Source organism: Hypanus sabinus, chromosome 2, assembly GCF_030144855.1.
Source record: "Hypanus sabinus isolate sHypSab1 chromosome 2, sHypSab1.hap1, whole genome shotgun sequence".
Classification (NCBI taxonomy): domain Eukaryota; kingdom Metazoa; phylum Chordata; class Chondrichthyes; order Myliobatiformes; family Dasyatidae; genus Hypanus; species Hypanus sabinus.
In genome coordinates this window covers 8,485,516-8,507,011 of record NC_082707.1, presented here as the reverse complement: position 1 = coordinate 8,507,011, position 21,496 = coordinate 8,485,516, and the positions used below count along the sequence as shown (strand labels likewise).

The 21,496-nt window shown below is 49.9% G+C and overlaps 1 protein-coding gene across 1 annotated transcript in view; it reads left to right on the top strand.

Moving 5' to 3' along the window:
* LOC132406291 (phospholipase D1-like) overlaps nt 1-21,496 on the top strand; it is a 196,458-nt gene that overhangs the window by 56,507 nt on the left and 118,455 nt on the right. Inside the window, 6 exon segments of the mRNA XM_059991739.1 lie at nt 6,422-6,530; nt 8,834-8,899; nt 13,358-13,390; nt 13,392-13,417; nt 16,260-16,352; nt 20,950-21,102. Of these exon segments, the coding sequence (XP_059847722.1) occupies nt 6,422-6,530; nt 8,834-8,899; nt 13,358-13,390; nt 13,392-13,417; nt 16,260-16,352; nt 20,950-21,102 (480 nt within the window).

The window sequence follows — 21,496 nt, the reverse complement described above, 5'->3', positions numbered from 1 at the left end:
TCCGTACCTACCCTATCTACCCTTTCAGCATTCGGTAGGTTTCAATGAGATCCCCACCACCCCGCATTTCTAAATCCCAGTGAGTACAGGCCCAAAGCTGCCAAACACTCCTCACATGTTAACCCCTTCGTTCCCAGAACCATCCTTATGAACCTCCTCTGGACTCTCCAACGACAACTCATCTTGTCTGAGGTATGGGGCCCAAATCTTTGATAATACTCCAAGTGCAGCCTGACTAGTGTCTTATAAAGCCTCAGCATTATCCCATTGCTTATATATTCTATTCCCTTTGAAATAAATGCCAACATTGCATTTTCCTTCTTTACCATTGTGAATTAACCTTCTGGGAGTCTTGCACAAAGACAGCTAAGTCCCTCTGCACCTCTGATACTTTAAATTTCTCTCTAGTCCACACTATTGTTACTTTCACCAAAATGTATTATCATGCATTTCCCACCAATGTATTCCATCTGACACGTTTTCACCCATTCTTCCAATTTGTCTGTCTTGCTGCAATCTTACGGAGCTGTTCAGTAGTTTTATATAGATTGGAGAGTATTTCTGTCTTAGAGCATGTCTACTGCTGTTATAATCAACGATCATATCTTTTAGAATTGATCTTAAAGTTCTCTTGTTTTTAAACCTCTCAATGGTCTGGGTCCAGAGCACATCACAGAATCGGTTTTGATTTATAATCCTGCTCGAGCTCTCGGGTCTTTTTCTGTCGGTCTCTTAAATATAAACAATCTCCCTCGAAAAATAATCAGCAGCTCAGCTTGTTTGAACTAGGCCAGGGGTCAGCAACCTTTAACACCGCGGGTTGCCGACCCCTGAACTAGGCTCCTGAACTGTGGAATTCTATGCTTAAAACCATAATGGATGTGACTCATTGACACTTTTAAATACTAACTCTAAACCTACTTATTTAACCTTGCTTTTAACTAACTCTCTTTCCGTCTATTATCTTCAAATTTATTTTTATTTTTCCTTTTATTTTCATCTTTGCACTTTATCCCATTGTAAAGCACTTTGAATTATGTTGTCTCTGTGAAAGGTGCTCGATAAATAAGTTATTTATTAGTTTGTAAAACCTGAGGTAGTTAAGGCAACCCAAGCACACCCATTTCCCAGTTGCCAGAATTAATATTGATTATTATTAGGATTTGAATTTTCCCCTATGTAGTTCAGTGGTGAAGGGAAGTGTACATACTCAGTACGTAGGGAAGTTAAATTGTACCCCACAGTTGTTCACGCCCAGTCAAAGCTGAGGAACCTGTTGATCTGTTTTTCAGTCTGTAAAGTTGTGGAAGATGTTTATCAGAATGACAGTACCTCTCCCTCATTGCCGATAATCACCCTGGTATGTTTACCATTCATCCCAGATTTCTCCGAACACACCTCAATACGCTTCAGTACAATTATTAACTCAAGTTTCCGCAGGTGCTAGAAACCTTCAGCAACACACACATGAAATATCGGAGGAACTCAACAAATCAAACTTGCTGAGTTCCTTCAGATCAGTAAATTTATTGGCCGCTCTGTGTTGTCTCAAGTGTGTTGGTGAGAGGTGGAATCCTGAGGGAGGGTGCGGGAAGAGTTGGTGCAAATATGTGGAAAGTGAGATGGTATTGATGAGTTGAATACCTGATGGTCTAGCATAGAGATTGTGGGCTGAAGGGCCATTTCCTGTGCAATATTACTCTATGACCTTGATGTAAGTACATGCGTGAAACTCCGACATATTGGATAGATTAAGTTCAATTTTAATTGTGATTCGCACATATGGGCGTACACAGCTGAACAAAACAGCGTCGTTTGAACTGTGACTATGAAGGGAATGGGGGACATGGATAAACACGAGATTCTGCAGTTGTTGGAAATCACACAATGCTGCAGGAACTCAACAGGCCAGGCAGTATCTATGGAGAGGAATAAACAGTTGATGCTTCGGGGCTTTCATCCCCTCCACCATCAGATTCCCAAACCAACCTGAACGTTCCATCTCTTGCACGACCGTCTTTATGATTAGTCTATTTTTTTTCATCAAAGTCCATAGCAGTTAGCATAACACTTTTCAGCGCTGGTGATTTGGGGTTCAATTGCTCCTGCTGTCTGTAAGGTGTTTGCATGTTCTTCCTGTGACCACATGGGTGAAGTCCCACACTCTGAAGTTGTACGGGTTAGGGTTAGTGTGTTGTGGGTCTGCGACATTGGCACCAGGAGTGTGAATGACACCTGCGGGCTGCTCCCAGCACAACCTCGTCGGCGTTGGTTATTAACACAAATGACACATTTCACTGTATATTTAGATGTATGTGAATAATAAATCTAATCTTATAAATCTTAATTTATGTTAATCTGCGTTTGTAATGAATCCTGATGAAGGGTCTCAGCCCAAATCGTCACCTCTTTTATCCCCTGTATCTGGTTCCTTAAAGTTCTCAGTGTTGGGGTGGTATTGGGGACAAGCTCCCACTAACTATTAAATGCTCCCAATAATGTGTGTCTCGAATTGCCTCTGACAACCAAGTCCAGCTCCTGGCCTTCACGTCTGGCTGAGTTACGAGGGCGGCAAAACTGTTTCTACTGACAGGAGAGGGAGCAAAGATGGATTACTGGTGCCTTGAAACCAGTTGTTCTGGGTGTGTGGGGCTTATCAGCCATGGTTGACAGGGAAATCTCTGATCTGAAACCTCGGCTTCCTTGTGGCCATACCCGTTCGTGGGGAAGGTTTCACGAGTAAGCCCAGAAGAGAAATCTGGACCTGGAGTTCTTCAGGCAGCCCTGCACCCAGTTCCCTGTTGACTGGCAACTCCTGTAACGCTGCTGGTATCAGTCTCTGCCTTTGGGTCCTTTGGGTTCATTGGATGTGTGGAGAGGGGGGAGCTTGCTCTCAATATCGTACTGCCCAGGCTTGTGTATCACGTAGACAGCTAGGACGCAATGTCCATGGTCAACCACTACCAGCCGACAGCCTCCTGATGCTGCCCGACCTCCAGAATTTTACATGTAAACACAATTATTGGTAGAAACATCAGATATTGTTGCTCCAAGATTATCCGTGCAGAGGCGCTTGCAAGTTTTCATGCTGAACTGCCGCAGAAAGTTTCAGCAGTGAATTACTGTGTGTCCAAAGTGAAGCAGAGACCGAGTTTCTTCGTGTCCCAATAACCTTGCTGTTCTCGGGGGGAACATTCAGTACACCATCAACCTACGGGGCAGGACCTCAGACTGTTTCTCTGCTGTTGTAACTATACGTGCTGTGTGTCAGGCTTGGCTCTCTGATTTGCACCTTGGCCTCAGGTACGTTATGTCGTTTGGCAGCATTCATGCTCAAAGTTCAAAGTAAATTTATTGTCAAGTACATGTGTATCCCCATATACAACCCTGAGATGCAATTTCTTGTGACAGATCCAAGAACCATAGCAGAATTAATGAAAGACCGCACCCAACAGATAGACAAACAACCAATGTGTAAAAGATAACAAATTGTGCAAATGCGAATGAAAAAATAAGTAATAATAATTAATAAATAAGCAATAAATATTGAAAATATGAGATGAAAATTCCTTAAAAGAGAGTCCATTGGCTGTGGGAACAGTTTAGTGTTGGGGCAAGTGAAGTTGTCCCCTCTGGTTCAAGAACCTGATGAGGAGAAAGTGCACCCGGGATGTTGGGAGTCCTTGATGGTGGACGCTGCTTTCCTACGACAGTGCTCCATGTAGATGTGCTCAGTGCTGGGGAGGTTTTTGCTCGTGATGGACTGGACTATATCCACTATCTTACTGTAGGCTTTTCCACACAAGGGCGTTGCCGTTTCCATATTAGGCTGCACCGTCAGTCAATACACAAACCAGTGACACACTGATGTTTCCGTACCAGGCTGCGATGTAACTAGTCAATATACTCTGCACCGCACATAAGTCAGAGTTCGTCAACAATTTAAATATCGGGCGAACCTTCGCAAACTTTGAAGGAAGTGGAGCCCCTGCCATACTATTGCCATTATTGCATTTACGTCTGGGCCCAGGGTATCTGTATGGATGAATGAGGATTGAACTTGGTGTTGATGCTCAGTTGGAGAGTGAATGTGACGGTCACTGTAGGTGGTGTGTGCCACAGGGGGTCAGACTGAGAAGGGGTGGTGAAGATGGGGACTACACTGGAGAACACTTTGTGAAGTTGGTGGATACAGTGGGTATTGGGAGAGGTGGTGCTCGGGGAGAGTACCCATTGGCTGTGAGAATGTGTTTAGTGGTGTGATGAGTCAGTAATGGGAAGAATCTGTGGGCTGTAGGAGGGGAGTTGGTGGGGAGAATCAGTGATAGGGAGCATCTGTGGGCTCTGGGAAGGGATTTAATGAATATCGGGAATGTTGATGGGGAGATCTGTGGGCTCCGGGAGTGGGGAGAGTGAGTGATGGGGAGAATCTGTGGGCTCCGGGAGTGGGGAGAGTGAGTGATGGGGAGAATCTGTGGGCTCTGGGAGTGGGGAGAGTGAGTGATGGGGAGAATCTGTGGGCTCCGGGAGTGGGGAGAGTGAGTGATGGGGAGAATCTGTGGGCTTTGGGAGTGGGGAGAGTGAGTGATGGGGAGAATCTGTGGGTTCTGGGAGGGGATTTAATGAATATCGGGAATGTTGATGGGGAGATCTGTGGGCTCTGGGAGTGGGGAGAGTGAGTGATGGGGAGATCTGTGGGCTCCGGGAGTGGGGAGAGTGAGTGATGGGGAGAATCTGTGGGCTCCGGGAGTGGGGAGAGTGAGTGATGGGGAGATATGTGGGCTCTGGGAGTGGGGAGAGTGAGTGATGGGGAGATATGTGGGCTCCGGGAGTGGGGAGAGTGAGTGATGGGGAGAATCTGTGGGCTCTGGGAGTGGGGAGAGTGAGTGATGGGGAGAATCTGTGGGCTCCGGGAGTGGGGACAGTGAGTGATGGGGAGATATGTGGGCTCTGGGAGTGGGGAGAGTGAGTGATGGGGAGATATGTGGGCTCTGGGAGTGGGGAGAGTGAGTGATGGGGAGATATGTGGGCTCTGGGAGTGGGGAGAGTGAGTGATGGGGAGAATCTGTGGGCTCCGGGAGTGGGGACAGTGAGTGATGGGGAGAATCTGTGGGCTCTGGGAGTGGGGAGAGTGAGTGATGGGGAGATATGTGGGCTCTGGGAGTGGGGAGAGTGAGTGATGGGGAGATATGTGGGCTCTGGGAGTGGGGAGAGTGAGTGATGGGGAGATATGTGGGCTCTGGGAGTGGGGAGAGAGAGTGATGGGGAGAATCTGTGGGCTCCGGGAGTGGGGAGAGTGAGTGATGGGGAGATATGTGGGCTCTGGGAGTGGGGAGAGTGAGTGATGGGGAGATATGTGGGCTCTGGGAGTGGGGAGAGTGAGTGATGGGGAGATATGTGGGCTCTGGGAGTGGGGAGAGTGAGTGATGGGGAGAATCTGTGGGCTCTGGGAGTGGGGAGAGAGAGTGATGGGGAGAATCTGTGGGCTCCGGGAGTGGAGAGAGAGAGTGATGGGGAGAATCTGTGGGCTCTGGGAGTGGGGAGAGTGAGTGATGGGGAGATCTGTGGGCTCTGGGAGTGGGGAGAGTGAGTGATGGGGAGATATGTGGGCTCTGGGAGTGGGGAGAGAGAGTGATGGGGAGAATCTGTGGGCTCCGGGAGTGGGGAGAGTGAGTGATGGGGAGATATGTGGGCTCCGGGAGTGGGGAGAGTGAGTGATGGGGAGAATCTGTGGGCTCTGGGAGTGGGGAGAGTGAGTGATGGGGAGATATGTGGGCTCTGGGAGTGGGGAGAGTGAGTGATGGGGAGATATGTGGGCTCCGGGAGTGGGGAGAGTGAGTGATGGGGAGAATCTGTGGGCTCTGGGAGTGGGGAGAGTGAGTGATGGGGAGATATGTGGGCTCTGGGAGTGGGGAGAGTGAGTGATGGGGAGATATGTGGGCTCTGGGAGTGGGGAGAGTGAGTGATGGGGAGATATGTGGGCTCCGGGAGTGGGGAGAGTGAGTGATGGGGAGAATCTGTGGGCTCTGGGAGTGGGGAGAGTGAGTGATGGGGAGATATGTGGGCTCTGGGAGTGGGGAGAGTGAGTGATGGGGAGATATGTGGGCTCCGGGAATGGGGAGAGTGAGTGATGGGGAGAATCTGTGGGCTCTGGGAGTGGGGAGAGTGAGTGATGGGGAGATATGTGGGCTCTGGGAGTGGGGAGAGTGAGTGATGGGGAGATATGTGGGCTCTGGGAGTGGGGAGAGTGAGTGATGGGGAGATATGTGGGCTCTGGGAGTGAGGAGAGTGAGTGATGGGGAGATACGTGGGCTCTGTGAGTGGGGAGAGTGAGTGATGGGGAGATATGTGGTCTCTGGGAATACGTGGTTTATGAGGATATTTGACTGAAGGCTTTTCTTTCTGGTTTCTTGCACCATAGTTTCACGGTACGAAGGCAGACGATAAAGCGAGGGGAGCCCCGGACCATGCCAACTTTACCCCGCAGCTCCGATCACATTGTGAGGGAAGAGCAAATCTCCAGCCGCCGGGTACGTTACTGGAATCCACCCCCTGCCCCCACTGTGTGGGCTGCTGGGACTGAGCGAGAGAGGGCACCCACTCCCAGTCACACCTCCCCTTCTCCATTTCAGATCCCCCTCCAGCCTTACCCTCTGCAGCTCTCCAAAATGTCAGCCAGCTTTCCGAGATCTCACGATCCTTTCTGTCATCCAGCATTCCACCTCCACCAACTTTGAAAAGATGATGTATTTTAGTTCCATTCTCTATGCCCTTACATGCCAGGGACTTTGTTCTACAACACTCTCCAAGGCCCTGCTATTTGCTGTGTACACCCTGCCCTGGTCAAACTTCCTGAAATGCTGTACATAACTTCAATCCTGACACAGAGTCTCGACCTGAAATGTCGACTGTTTATTCCCCTCCATGGATGCTGCCTGGCCTGCTGAGCTCCTCCAGCATTTTGTGTGTTGCTCTGGATTTCCAGCACCTGCAGAATCTCTTGCATTTATCTCATTATTTCTTTCATCACCCATCTACCTCAATTCATGTTCTCAATGTGCTTTTACCTCGAGGTTTCTTTGTTCTTCAAAACTCCACAGTTTACTGTGTATGTCCTACCCTGGTCTAACTCCCACAATACGTAACTTCACACATGTCTGAGTTAAATTCTTCCTGCCTTTCCTTGGCCCACTTTCCCAGCTGATCTTTAATATTACAATAGAATAGAACAGAACTTCATTGTTGTGGATCAAGACAAGGAGATTGCGGTACTACTCCAGTCCGTGCAGAACAGATACTCACAAAGCATGTGGTACAGCTTAATTACAAAAAAATTCCCTGGTTTACCTGCAACAAAGTGACTCAAAGGCCATTGGCAAGTGGGGTGTAGTGTCATTGTTGCCCGTTCCCTACTATCAACGTCCCCCGATACTTTCCTCTAATTAGCTTTACTTGTCACACGTACATCGAAAGGTAGAGTGAGATTTGTCATTTGCAAGGCCATTACGAGGCACATTGTGAGATCAAGAGGCCATCTTATTGTACTGGGGAGCCATTCAACAGTGGGCTGGTGGGAGCCATTCAGGATGTCTACTAGAGGTGATATCGCAGGACGTCCAGCATCAGGGGCCCCCCTGTTCGAGGCCATGCCTTCTTCGTGTGGCTGTCATCGGGCAGGAGCCTGAGGGCCACACCTCAATACTCCACCCCCACCCCCAACATCAGGTTCCTGAACTGGTTTGAAGGTCACGAATTCTGGTTTCCAGTAATGTTAGAGTCGTAGGAAAGTACAGCACAGAAACAGGCCCTTCAGCCCATCTAGTGTGTTGTGTTTGTGTTTATTTTAGTTTAGTTTGTCATGTAAGTTATTGTGTATAAGGATAGGTTGAGCGAGCCAGGACTTTTCTCTGTGGACTAAGGGAGGATCAGAAGTGACTCGACTGAAGTGTACAAGGTGATAAGATGCACAGATTGAGTGAACAGCCACAAACCTTTTCCTGGGGTGGAAACAACTAATACGATGGGGCAGAGTTTCAAGGGGAAGTGTAGAGGGGATGTCAGAAGTAAGGTTTTAACACAGAGAGAGGTGTCTGCAATGCCAGGGGTGTTGTTCGAGGCAGATACATTGGGGATATTTAAGAGACTGTTAGGTAGGTAGAGGGGTGACAGGAAAATGGAGGGTCAGATGGATCTCAGACTAGGTTCAAAGGTCAGCACAGTCCTGTACTGTACTGTACTGTTCTATGTTTCCCCGGAGCTGGATGAAGGAAGCTTATCGAGATGCTCTGTTGATTTTCAATTGTGAAAGGGGATTTAGGGAGGAGGAGGATGAGGAGTGACCTGATAGAGGTGTAGAAAATGACAAGAGACATGGTTCGAGTGCCCAGCCAGACACTTTTTCTCAGGGTGGAAATGGATAATACAAGGGGGTATAATTTTAAGGTATTGGAAGAAACCCCCTCCCCCATGGTGCATGGAATGCATTGCCTGTGGGGGTCAGAGGCAGGTACATTAGGGACATTTAAGAAACACAAATAGAAACATGGATGATTGAAAAGTCATGGGTTATGGAGCAGGGGAGTTTTAGATTGGTCTTGGAGTAGATTAAATGTTTGGCACAACACCATCAACTGAAAGACCTGCTGTAGTGTGCCGTAGTGTTCTGGTGTTCTGTGCTCTAAAGTTGTGTATAATTTACGTTAATATATGTTTGTCATGCCTTTAATCTATTTGATTGCTGCTGCTAAAAGCTAATTTTAATGGCAGTTAAACCCTGGGTATATGCGGTGATGACCATGAACTTGAAGCTGTGAATCTTTTCTTGTGCCCACAGAAACAGCTGGAGGATTACCTGACCAAGCTACTGAAGATACCCTTGTATCGGAACTATCACGCTATGGTGAGCTCACGTCCGCGATCCATCTGCCCTCCAGGGAGTTAAAAGTTAGGAAGTGGAGAGGGTCCCACAGTGGGATCTTCTAAAGGGGGACCTGTCCAGCACCCTCCCTCAAGTAGTGGCTGCCCCCTTGCTCGTAGACAGTCACAGTTTTACATCCTTCAGGTTCAAGTTTAATTGTCATTCATCCATACATCCATACACGTGTATACAGATAAAGAAAACAGCGTTCCTCGAGGGCCGGGTTTGAGAAGCATAGTACCAGCAGTCATTTAGCACATACATATAATCACAACAGCAGGGAAAAAGCATACAGTTACAAAAAAAAACTGACTATAAAACAAAATCTAGCCCAAGTCCCCGAGTGTCATGGCCTGCAGATTGATGGTGGTTGGATGTTGCCTGGAGCCACGTTTCTGCAACAACAAACCTGTAACAGTTCCTCATTTCACTCCAGTGCAGCTGCAGACGAACACAATCCAGCTTGTCTGTCACTGAGTCAACAAAAAATATATAAATTGGTTATTATTCACACGTCTCTTCATCTGTTCTCGATACATACTGCTTATTTATTGTTATTATTTGTTTTCTTTTTGTATTTGCACAGTTTGTTGTTTTTTGCACATTGATTGTTTGTCCTCTCTGCTAGGTATGGTCTTCCATTAATTCTATTGTGTTTCTGTGAATACCCACAAGGAACAGCATCTTAGTGGTTAGCACAATGCCCTAACAGTACAAACAACCCGGTTGTAAGGAGTTTCTACTTTCTCCCAGAGACCCCATGGGTTTCCTCTTGCATTCCAAAGCTGTAGCAGTTGGTAGGTTAATTGCTCATTCTAAATTGTCCCATAATTAGACTAGCATTCACTTGGGGGAATTGCTGGGTGGTGTGGCTCAAAGGGTCGGAATGGCCTATGCCTCACTATATCTCAACAAAATACAATAAAAAAATTATGTATCGCGGGGTAGTGTGCGGTGGCATACATGTGCTTTGATATGAAGCTTACTTTGAGATCCTCACTTGCCCATTGCCTCTTCCTGGTGCCCGTCCTCCTTCCCTTTCTCCCATGCTTCACTCTCTTCTCCAGCCACCCACCTGGCAGCTTGTCCTGCATCCCCTCCTCGCACCTTCCCCTTTCCCCTCCTCGCACCTTCCCCTTTCCCCTCCTTGCACCTTCCCCTTTCCCCTCCTCGCACCTTCCCCTTTCCCCTCCTCGCACCTTCCTCTTTCCCCTTCTCGCACCTTCCCCTTTCCCCTCCTCGCACCTTCCCCTTTCCCCTCCTTGCACCTTCCCCTTTCCCCTCCTCGCACCTTCCCCTTTCCCCTCCTCTAACCTTCCCCCTTCCCCTCCTCTAACCTTCCCCCTTCCCCTCCTCCAACATTCCCCTTTCCCCTCCTCGCACCTTCCCCTTTCCCCTCCTCGCACCTTCCCCCTCCCCCTCCTCGCACCTTCCCCTCCCCCTCCTCGCACCTTCCCCCTCCCCTCCTCTAACCTTCCCCTTTCCCCTCCTCGCATCTTCCCCCTCCCCTCCTCTAACCTTCCCCTTTCCCCTCCTCTAACCTTCCCCTTTCCCCTCCTCGCATCTCCCCTTTCCCCTCCTCGCACCTTCCCCTTTCCCCTCCTCGCACCTTCCCCTTTCCCCTCCTCGCACCTTCCCCTTTCCCCTCCTCGCACCTTCCCCTTCCCCTCCTCGCACCTTCCCCCTCCCCCTCCTCTAACCTTCCCCTTTCCCCTCCTCGCACCTTCCCCCTCCCCCTCCTCTAACCTTCCCCTTTCCCCTCCTCTAACCTTCCCCTCCTCGCACCTTCCCCTTTCCCCTCCTCGCACCTTCCCCCTCCCCCTCCTCGCACCTTCCCCTTTCCCCTCCTCTAACCTTCCCCTCCTCGCACCTTCCCTTTCCCCTCCTCGCACCTTCCCCTCCCCCTCCTCTAACCTTCCCCTTTCCCCTCCTCGCATCTTCCCCCTCCCCTCCTCTAACCTTCCCCTTTCCCTCCTCGCACCTTCCCCCTCCCCCTCCTCTAACCTTCCCCTTCCCCTCCTCGCACCTTCCCCCTCCCCTCCTCTAACCTTCCCCTTTCCCCTCCTCTAACCTTCCCCTCCTCGCACCTTCCCCTTTCCCCTCCTCGCACCTTCCCCTTCCCCTCCTCTAACCTTCCCCTTTCCCCTCCTCGCATCTTCCCCCTCCCCTCCTCTAACCTTCCCCTTTCCCCTCCTCGCACCTTCCCCTTTCCCCTCCTCTAACCTTCCCCTCCTCGCACCTTCCCCTTTCCCCTCCTCGCACCTTCCCCCTCCCCTCCTCTAACCTTCCCCTTTCCCCTCCTCGCACCTTCCCCCTTTCCCCTCCTCGCACCTTCCCCTTTCCCCTCCTCGCACCTTCCCCTTTCCCCTCCTCTAACCTTCCCCTCCTCGCACCTTCCCCTTTCCCCTCCTCGCACCTTCCCCCTCCCCCTCCTCGCACCTTCCCCCTCCCCTCCTCTAACCTTCCCCTTTCCCCTCCTCGCATCTTCCCCCTCCCCTCCTCTAACCTTCCCCTTTCCCCTCCTCGCACCTTCCCCTTTCCCCTCCTCTAACCTTCCCCTTTCCCCTCCTCTAACCTTCCCCTTTCCCCTCCTCGCACCTTCCCCTTTCCCCTCCTCTAACCTTCCCCTCCTCGCACCTTCCCCTTTCCCCTCCTCGCACCTTCCCCCTCCCCTCCTCTAACCTTCCCCCCTTCCCCTCTCTAACCTTCCCCTTTCCCCTCCTCGTATCTTCCCCTTTCCCCTCCTCTAACCTTCCCCTTCCCCTCCTTGCACCTTCCCCTTTCCCCCTCCTCTAACCTTCCCCTTTCCCCTTATCGCACCTTCCCCTTTCCCTCCTCTAACCTTCCCCCTTCCCCTCCTTGCACCTTCCCCTTTCCCCTCTCGCACCTTCCCCTCCCCTCCTCTAACCTTCCCCTTTCCCTCCTCTAACCTTCCCCTTTCCCCTCCTCTAACCTTCCCCTTTCCCCTCCTCGCATCTTCCCCTTTCCCCTCCTCGCATCTTCCCCTTTCCCCTCCTCGCACCTTCCCCCTCCCCCTCCTCTAACCTTCCCCTTTCCCCTCCTCTAACCTTCCCCTTTCCCCTCCTCGCACCTTCCCCTTTCCCCTCCTCTAACCTTCCCCTTTCCCCTCCTCGCACCTTCCCCTTTCCCCTCCTCGCACCTTCCCCCTCCCCTCCTCTAACCTTCCCCTTTCCCTCCTCGCATCTTCCCCCTCCCTCCTCTAACCTTCCCTTTCCCTCCTCTAACCTTCCCCCTTCCCCTCCTCTAACCTTCCCCCTTCCCCTCCTCTAACCTTCCCCCTTCCCCTCCTCGCACCTTCCCCTTTCCCCTCCTCGCACCTTCCCCCTTCCCCTCCTCGCACCTTCCCCTCCCCCTCCTCGCACCTTCCCCTTTCCCCTCCTCGCACCTTCCCCCTTCCCCTCCTCGCACCTTCCCCCCTCCCCCTCCTCGCTCCTTCCCCTTTCCCCTCCTCGCACCTTCCCCCTCCCCCTCCTCGCTCCTTCCCCTTTCCCCTCCTCGCACCTTCCCCCTTCCCCTCCTCGCACCTTCCCCCTTCCCCTCCTCGCACCTTCCCCCTCCCCCTCCTCGCACCTTCCCCCTCCCCCTCCTCTAACCTTCCCCCTCCCCCTCCTCGCACCTTCCCTTTCCTCTCCTCTAACCTTCCCTTTCCCCTCCTCGCACCTTCCCTTTCCCCTCCTCGCACCTTCCCCCTCCCCCTCCTCGCACCTTCCCCCTTCCCCTCCTCGCACCTTCCCCCTTCCCCTCCTCGCACCTTCCCCTCCCCTCCTCGCACCTTCCCCCTCCCCTCCTCTAACCTTCCCCTCCCCCTCCTCGCACCTTCCCCTTTCCTCTCCTCTAACCTTCCCTTTCCCCTCCTCGCACCTTCCCTTTCCCCTCCTCGCACCTTCCCCCTCCCCTCCTCGCACCTTCCCCCTCCCCCTCCTCGCACCTTCCCCCTCCCCTCCTTGCACCTTCCCTCCTCGCACCTTCCCCCTTTCCCCTCCTCGCACCTTCCCCTTTCCCCTCCTCGCACCTTCCCCTTCCCCTCCTCACACCTCTTCCTTTCCTCGCACCTTCCCCCTTTCCCCTCCTCGCACCTTCCCCCTTCCCCTCCTCACACCTTCCCCCTTCCTCTCCTCGCACCTTCCCCCTCCCCCTCCTCACACCTTCCCCCTTCCTTTCCAGTCCTGAGGAGGGGTCTCAGCGAAAACATTGTCTGTGTGCCTCCTGTGCCTGAAAGACCCTGTTGCGTTGCTCTGGATGTCCACGGCACCTACAGCCTCTTTGTTTCTTGCCAACATCCTCCAGACTGATTGACAGAGTTTGGTTTCTGGCTGTTTATTTTCTTGCTGTGTAGGACCTTTCTGCCTCTTCCTGCCCCAGTTTGTGAGGCTATTGGGACATCAGAAATGCAAGTGACCTTCTTTGTTTCTCCCACAGATGGAGTTCATTGGAGTTAGCCAGGTCTCTTTCAATTCATCACCTCGGACCCAAGGGCCTGTAAGTGAGCAATTTCCTTCCCCTCCCACCAGCTTTCTGTCATGCTCTATGGGTAAATCTTGTCCATCTCACTGTCACCGAGGGTCTCATAGCTACACATTGAGACCACTTAGCCCATTCGTGCACATACCAGCCTCTCTGATGTGTTGACCCCTGCTGTCTTCCAGAACGTCTTTCAGGGTGAGGAGGGAGAGAGGCGGTTTGGTTCCTGCTGTGTTTAATTCCAGAGGCTGAGGGAGGGGTTTTCTTACTGGACAAGTATTTGTCATGGGGAGGGTCTAGTAATTAGTGGTGAGGGAGAGTTTCACTAACTGAACTAGTAATTTGTCATGGGGAGGGGTCTGGTTACTGGACATGTAATTTGTCATGGGGAGGGGTCTGGTTACTGAACTAGTAATTTGTCATGGGGAGGGGTCTGGTTACTGGACATGTAATTTGTCATGGGGAGGGGTCTGGTTACTGAACTAGTAATTTGTCATGGGGAGGGGTCTGGTTACTGAACTAGTAATTTGTCATGGGGAGGGGTCTGGTTACTGGACATGTAATTTGTCATGGGGAGGGGTCTGGTTACTGAACTAGTAATTTGTCATGGGGAGGGGTCTGGTTACTGAACTAGTAATTTGTCATGGGGAGGGGTCTGGTTACTGGACATGTAATTTGTCATGGGGAGGGGTCTGGTTACTGGACATGTAATTTGTCATGGGGAGGGGTCTGGTTACTGGACATGTAATTTGTCATGGGGAGGGTCTAGTAATTAGTGGTGAGGGAGAGTTTCACTAACTGAACTAGTAATTTGTCATGGGGAGGGGTCTGGTTACTGGACATGTAATTTGTCATGGGGAGGGGTCTGGTTACTGGACATGTAATTTGTCATGGGGAGGGGTCTGGTTACTGGACATGTAATTTGTCATGGGGAGGGGTCTGGTTACTGGACATGTAATTTGTCATGGGGAGGGGTCTGGTTACTGGACATGTAATTTGTCACGGGGAGGGGTCTGGTTACTGGACATGTAATTTGTCACGGGGAGGGGTCTGGTTACTGGACATGTAATTTGTCACGGGGAGGGGTCTGGTTACTGGACATGTAATTTGTCACGGGGAGGGGTCTGGTTACTGGACATGTAATTTGTCACGGGGAGGGGTCTGGTTACTGGACATGTAATTTGTCATGGGGAGGGGTCTGGTTACTGGACATGTAATTTGTCATGGGGAGGGGTCTGGTTACTGGACATGTAATTTGTCATGGGGAGGGGTCTGGTTACTGGACATGTAATTTGTCATGGGGAGCATGGTTCATCCCTTCCTTAACCTGATATGTTGTTTTGCAATCTTATCATCTGTTTTTCATGCTGAACTCCTCCTGTGACCTGTTTGGATGTTAAAATATCAGCCCGGGTATGAGTCTGTATGTGAGTGTGCCTTTTGGGTTTTTGTGAAACCCTGTCTCACCCCCCAATGCAACACAAAATGCATGGAGGAGCTCAGCAGGCCAGACAGCATCCAGACAGGAAATGAATAAACAGTTGACATTACGGGCCAAGACCTTTCTTCAGGATTGGAAAGGAAGGGAGAAGAAGCCAGAATAAGAAGGTGGGAGGGGGAATAAGGGCAACTGGCAGATGATAGTTGAGGGCTGGAGGAGAGTGGACCATGGGAGAAAGGGAAGAAGGAGGGGCACCAGGGGGAGGTGACACGCAGCTGAGAAGAAAAGAAGAGATAAAGGGCCAGAGTAGGAAATTGAAGAATAAGGAAGGGCAGGGGTGGGGGAAATCATTGTTCATACCATCAGGTTGGAGGCAGCCCAGACGCAGTTTTGCTCCACTGTCTACCGGTAATGGGACCTGCTGTCCTTACCTGTGACTCCAAGCCAGTGCGCTCCTATCTGAAATAATCTGGCCCAGGAGGAAAGTTAAAGCTCTCTGATGGAGTCTGCGGGGGGGGGGGGGGGGGGGTCATTACTCAAAGGACACTGGGTTTGGGCAGCTGATGACCGAACTTGCTGGAGGGGAGGAGAAATGGCAGAAGCAGATTTGGTGGTGACCAGGATATGGGGACAGAGTGGGCAGGGAGAAGAGGGAGAAATAGAATATGTATCACTAAAGCACAGTACAGGCTCTCCGGCCCCAATGTTGTGCTAACCTTTCCCTCTATTCTACGATCAATGTAACTCTGCTAAACCTGGCTGTGAAAGGGGGAGGGCATGGGGTTAGTAACCCCTTCCTGTAAAAACCCAGACCTACAGAAACACTCATCCCTGGGAGCGGAAGGAGCTTCGCCTAGAAAGTGGTTGAAGTTGGGTGGGAAGGCAGAAGCCACAGGGCCAATCAACCTTCTGTTGGCCCAGGACTGGGGACTCTGGTGAGCTTCTGTTGTGGCCTATGCTCCAGTAGGTGTGATGGAAGATCGATCGACCTCTTCCCTCCCCCATTTTTCCATCATCCATGTGCCTATCTAAGAGGTTCTTAAATGTCCCTGATGTATCTGCCTCTACCAACGCCCCGGCACACCCACCACTCTCTGTGTAAGAAAAAAATGATCTCTGACATCCCCCCTATACTTCCCTCCAGTCACCTTGAAATGATACCCCTTGGTGGGGTAGGTTGGAAAGTCAGCACAGCGTCAGGGGCGAGGTCCTTTGAGAAGTCTGTGTAAGAGTCTGATGGAAGTGAGGGTGAAGGTGACTTTGAGTCTGGTGGTGAGGGCTCTGTAGTTTGGGACAGGAGAGAAGGTCTGGGGTTGGAGAGGCCCTGGATAAAGGGCCTGTACTCTACTATGCTCTTCTGTGTTCTGTGTGCCAACCCCAGCCACAGACAGAGGTTGATCAGAATTCCTCTTTTTGCAGGGAAGGTTTTGTGATGAAGCGTTCCGGGGGTCACAGAATTCCCGGCCTCAACTGTTGTGGGAGGAATCAGGTGTGTTATCGCTGGTCCAAGAGGTAGGTGAATGTATTAATATGTAGTTTTGCACAATTTTTAATCTATTCAATATACATATATTGTAATTGACTGATTTAATTATTATTTTATTTTGGGTTTTTTTCTTCTATATTATGTAATGCATTGAACTGCTGCTAAGTTAACAAATTTCACATTACATGCCGGTGTTAATAAACCAGATTCTGATTCTGAACTGGAAGTCTGTCTTCCCCGGGTTATGTTGTGTAGGAACAATAGTTGTGTTAGTGTGGCCCCAGCTGACACTCTTGACCACGACCCCCCAGTGCTTCATTAAACACCTCAGAGCACATGATGTTGCTGATTAACTACTGCAAGCTCAGACCGTTTCCTGAAAAACACTTTATTTTGTGCTCAAGGAGAACAGCTTGGCCACTGTCACCATGTAATGAAGGATCCCACTGACTCAGGACTGTCTGTCCCACTCCCATCAGGGAGGAAGCTACGTATCATCCACACCAGGACCAACAGACTCAAAAACAGTTCCTTTCCCTAAGCAGTCAGGCTGATCAACACCCCCACAGACTAACCCGCCCCTCCACACCCCCAGCCACCACTACTTTATCATTTCCTGTCAGTCACCTTATGTACAGACACTTCTGTGCCTAGAGTCACTTTATGGACATACAATCAGTCTGTGTATATAAGCTATCTTATGTATTTATATTTATTGTGGTTTTTATTACTACTGTGTTCTTTATCTTATTGTGTTTAATTTTGTCCTGCATCAGATCTGGAATAACGATGATTTCATTCTCCTTTATATGAGTGTACAGTACTGAAATGATATTAAATGATGGAGAAATAACATTTTTATATAACTTGAGGGCCTGTGTTGTAGGAAAAGGTTGAATAGGTTGAGACTTTATTCCCCGGAGCGTAGGAGAACGAGGGAAGATTTGATAGAGGTATACAAAATTTTGAGGCGTATAGATAAGGTAAATTCAAACAGGCTTTTCCACTGAGAGTGGGTGAGATTAGGACTAGAAGTTGTGGGTTAAGGGTGAAAGGTGAAATATTTTAGGAGAACATTAGGGGGAACTTCACTCAGAGGGTGGTGAGTGTGTGCGATGAGCTGACAGTGGAAGTGGTGGATACGGGTTCGATTTCAACATTTTGCAGAACTTTAGAAACGTGGATGGGAGAGTTGTGGGGGCTACGTCTGGGTGCAGGTTGATAGGACAAGACAGCATAATAGTTCTGCATGGACTAGATGGGCTGAAGGGCCTGTTTCTGTGCTGTTGTGTTCTATGACTCTATACAGAATTGACGAGCAATGACAGATAGTGAACGTTTGGTAAACTGTGCACGTTTGAATTCCTTAGCTGCAAAGTCACCCTTCACAATACAGGCTGACGACTGATGGTGCTCTGAAGTCCGTGAAGTATTTGACTCCCGGTTGGAGTGTGCTGTGCTTCCTTCTAAGCATCCACATCCTGTCTCTGTGTGCCAAATAGCTGCAGCCCCCTGCTGTGCAAAGGGAAGCTATTCGTTTCAAAGATCAGAATTAGAATCACAGCATGCACTATGTCATGAAATTTATTGTTTTGTGGCAGCAGTACAGCAGAACACATAATAAAAATCTGCAATTACAGTAAGAAATATATATAAAAATTAAATAAGTAGAGCAAAAAGAGAGGCAAAAAGATGAGGTGGTGTACATGGGTTCATTGTCCATTCAGAAATCTGATGGCGGAGGGCAAGAAGCTGTTTCTGAAATGTTGGGTGTGTGTCTTCAGGCTCTTGAGGGTAGCAGTGAGAAGGGGGCATGTCCTGGGTGGTGGGGGTCCTTGATGATGGATGCCGCCTTTTTGAGTCATCACCGTTTGAAGATGTCCCGGATGCTGGGGAGGCTGGTGCCCATGATGGAGCTGGCTGAGTTTACAGCTTCCTGTAGCTTTTTCTGATCCCGTGCTGTGGCCCCTCCACACCAGACAATGATGCAACCAGTTAGACCTTTCTTGTCTGGACATAGAAACATAGAAAATAGGTGCAGAAGTAGGCCATTCGGCCCTTTGAGCCTGCACCACCATTCAGTATGATCATGGCTGATCATCCAACTCAAAACCCTGTACCTGCTTTCTCTCCATACCCCCTGATCACTTTAGCCAAAAGGGCCATATCTAACTCCCTCTTAAATATAGCCAGTGAACCGGCCTCAACGTGTTTCCTGTGGCAGAGAATTCCACAGATTCACCACTCTCTGTGTGAAGAGGTTTTTCCTCATCTCGGTCCTAAAAGGCTTCCCCTTTATCCTTAAACTGTGACCCCTCGTTCTGGACTTCCCCAACATCAGAAACAATCTTCCTGCATCTAGCCTGTCCAATCCCTTTAGAATTTTAAACGTTTCAATAAGATCCCCCCTCAATCTTCTAAATTCCAGTGAGTATAAGCCTAGTCGATCCAGTCTTTCTTTATATGAAAATCCTGCCAGATTTTATTACCTGCCAGAAAATCATAACTCTTGCCTTGCCACAACTTCCACACATGCAAGGCTGAAACCCAGCTAGGGACATTAGGGCAAATGGCCTGAAACTTGCTCAAAGGGGCAGCCTTACAGAAACTTCCAGAAGCAGGAGGGAACTGGAGGTAGGAGTAGGCCATTCAGCCCTTCCACCTTCCCTTTCCCTCTGTTCGTCAAAGTCCACGCCGATCTTCCACACCAATCAGCTTACACTGAGCGGCCACTTTATTAGGTGCCCCCGTTCCTAAGAGTAACACATGTTGGAGAGGAATAATCAATCGATGTTTTGGGCCCCGAATGATGGATCCCGGCCCAAAACATTGATAGTTTATGCCTTTTCTTAGAGGTAGCCCATCTGCTGCAACATGTTGATGTGTTGTGCATTCAGTGGTGTGGTCACCCGCAGTTTTCTGAGTTACTCTGAGCTTGACCCTCTGACCTCTTGCATTAACGAGGTGTTTTCACCTGCAGAACTGCCACTCAATGGATGTGCCATTCTCTGTAAACTCTAGAGTGTTGTGTGTGAAAATCCAGGAGATCAGCAGTTTCTGGGATACTCAAACCACCCCGTCTGGCACCAAAAATCATTCCACGGTCAAAGTCACTTAGATCACATTTCTTCCCCATTCTAATGTTTAGTCTGTCAACAACTGAACCTCTTGACCGTGTCAGCATGCTTTTATGTATTGAGTTGCTGCCACATGATTGGCTGATTAGATATCTGCATTACCGAGCAGGTATACCTAATAAAGAGGCCACTGAGTGTACAGCCTCCATACGGGTAGAACCCAGCGCCCTTCCCACACCAAGAACAGGATCAAAATTCCATAGCGGTATTAAATGAATAAATCCCAGGTCTCAGCTGCAAAGGAAGGTGGCAGAGCTTCTCCATCTCATCAGTAAAATTTCTGCCCCTTCCCTTTTAGTCCAGCTGAAAGGTCTTTGCCCAAATCATCGGCTGATTGTTCCTCTGCATAGATGCTGCCTGACTTACTGAGTTCCTCCAGCATTTTGTGTGGCTTGCTGAAGATTTCCAGCATCTGTAGAATCTCTAGTGTTGAAGCCCTTGTTCTCAGACCAGTCGCCAGGGAGGACATTCTCCCTTCATCAACCCCTGTAAAAACCTTCAGTGAGGATTGTGGAGGCCACTATGGTAAAGTGGAGTGTGATAGATTCTTGATTACTCAGGGCATCAATAATTATGGGGAGACGGCAGGAGAATGGGGTTGAGAGGGATAATAAATCAGCATTGACCAAAAGGCGGAGAAGACTTGATGGGCCGAATGGCCTAATCTCTATTTTGCAAGTGTAACCCTTACCCTGTGAGAGGAAGAGTTGGGGGGGGGGGTGCGGAATTCATGAGCTTGAGAGCCTGGGGAACTGAAGAAGGAGAGAAATCGAGGAGGGTTAGGGAGGAAGATCCAGAGCTCAGGGCCCAGGCAGTTGAATTCATTCCACAAGAGATCGGAGCAGAATCAGGTCATTTTGCCCATTGAGTCTGTTCCAGCATTCCAACATTGAGGAGTGTTTGATGACTCTGGGCCTGTAAATACTGGAGTTCAGATGAATGAGTGGGGTATCTCTTTACAGCCTTTCGAATATTGAAAGGCCTAGATAGAGTGGATGTGAGGAGGATGTTGTCTATAGTGGGTGACGCAGAGGTTGATAGTTTCTTCATTAGTCAGTGTGCCAAAGGTTATGGAGAGAAGGGAGGGGAATGAGGTTGGGAGGAGATGTTTTATTGATTTTATTTTAGAGATACAACATGATAACAGGCCCTTCCAATCGAATAAGACCAGGCCATTCAATTAGCCAACTAGTCGTGGACTGTGGGAGGAAATCAGAGCACCTGGGAGAAAGACACACGGCCATGAGGAGAACATACAAACACCTAATCAACAGCAGCAGGAGTAAATATAAATAAATCTGCCATGGTGGAGTGGCAGAGCAGACTCGCTGGGCAGAATGGCCTAATTCTGCTCCTATGACGTGTGGATGGGTGTGGAAACAACTTTGCAGTCAGGGAGGTGAAAGAGTTAAGGGACCAAGGTGAGTGAGGGCGGAACGCCCCCTTTGTTTGCAAGTCCACTGTGAGTGATCTCCTTTGCCCGCAGGTGGCTGGCGGTGAAGGATTCCTTCGTCCTCTACATCAGGCCGGATTCGGGGGCTGTCACCTTCGTCCTCCTCGTGGACAAAGAGTTCAGCATCAAGCTGGGCATCAAAGACACGGAGACAAAGTACGGCATCAGACTCGAGAACCTCTCCAGGTGGGTGCCTAGCCCGTGGATCGCTGAACCCCCCACCCCCCCAAAACCAATCTCAATTCCCAGGGTCCAACATGACTTCACTTCCTGCACCAGACACTTATCCGCAGTGTAAGAGGCCTTTCAGCCCAACCAGTGCTGCTATCCAGCTCCATTTCTATCATCACCTAACCACCAGCGTGACTAGCTCTTCACTTCTCCCTTATCCGTTAACAAGTTAGAACAAATTAGAACCTTACCAATACCTCTACAGTACCACAAAACTGTGTGTTAGTTGCTACGTTATCCACGGGAATTCATCTGCTGCACACACAAAGTGCTGGTGGAACGCAGCAGGCCAGGCAGCATCTACAGGAAGAAGTACTGTCCACATTTTGGGCCGAGACCCTTTGTCAGG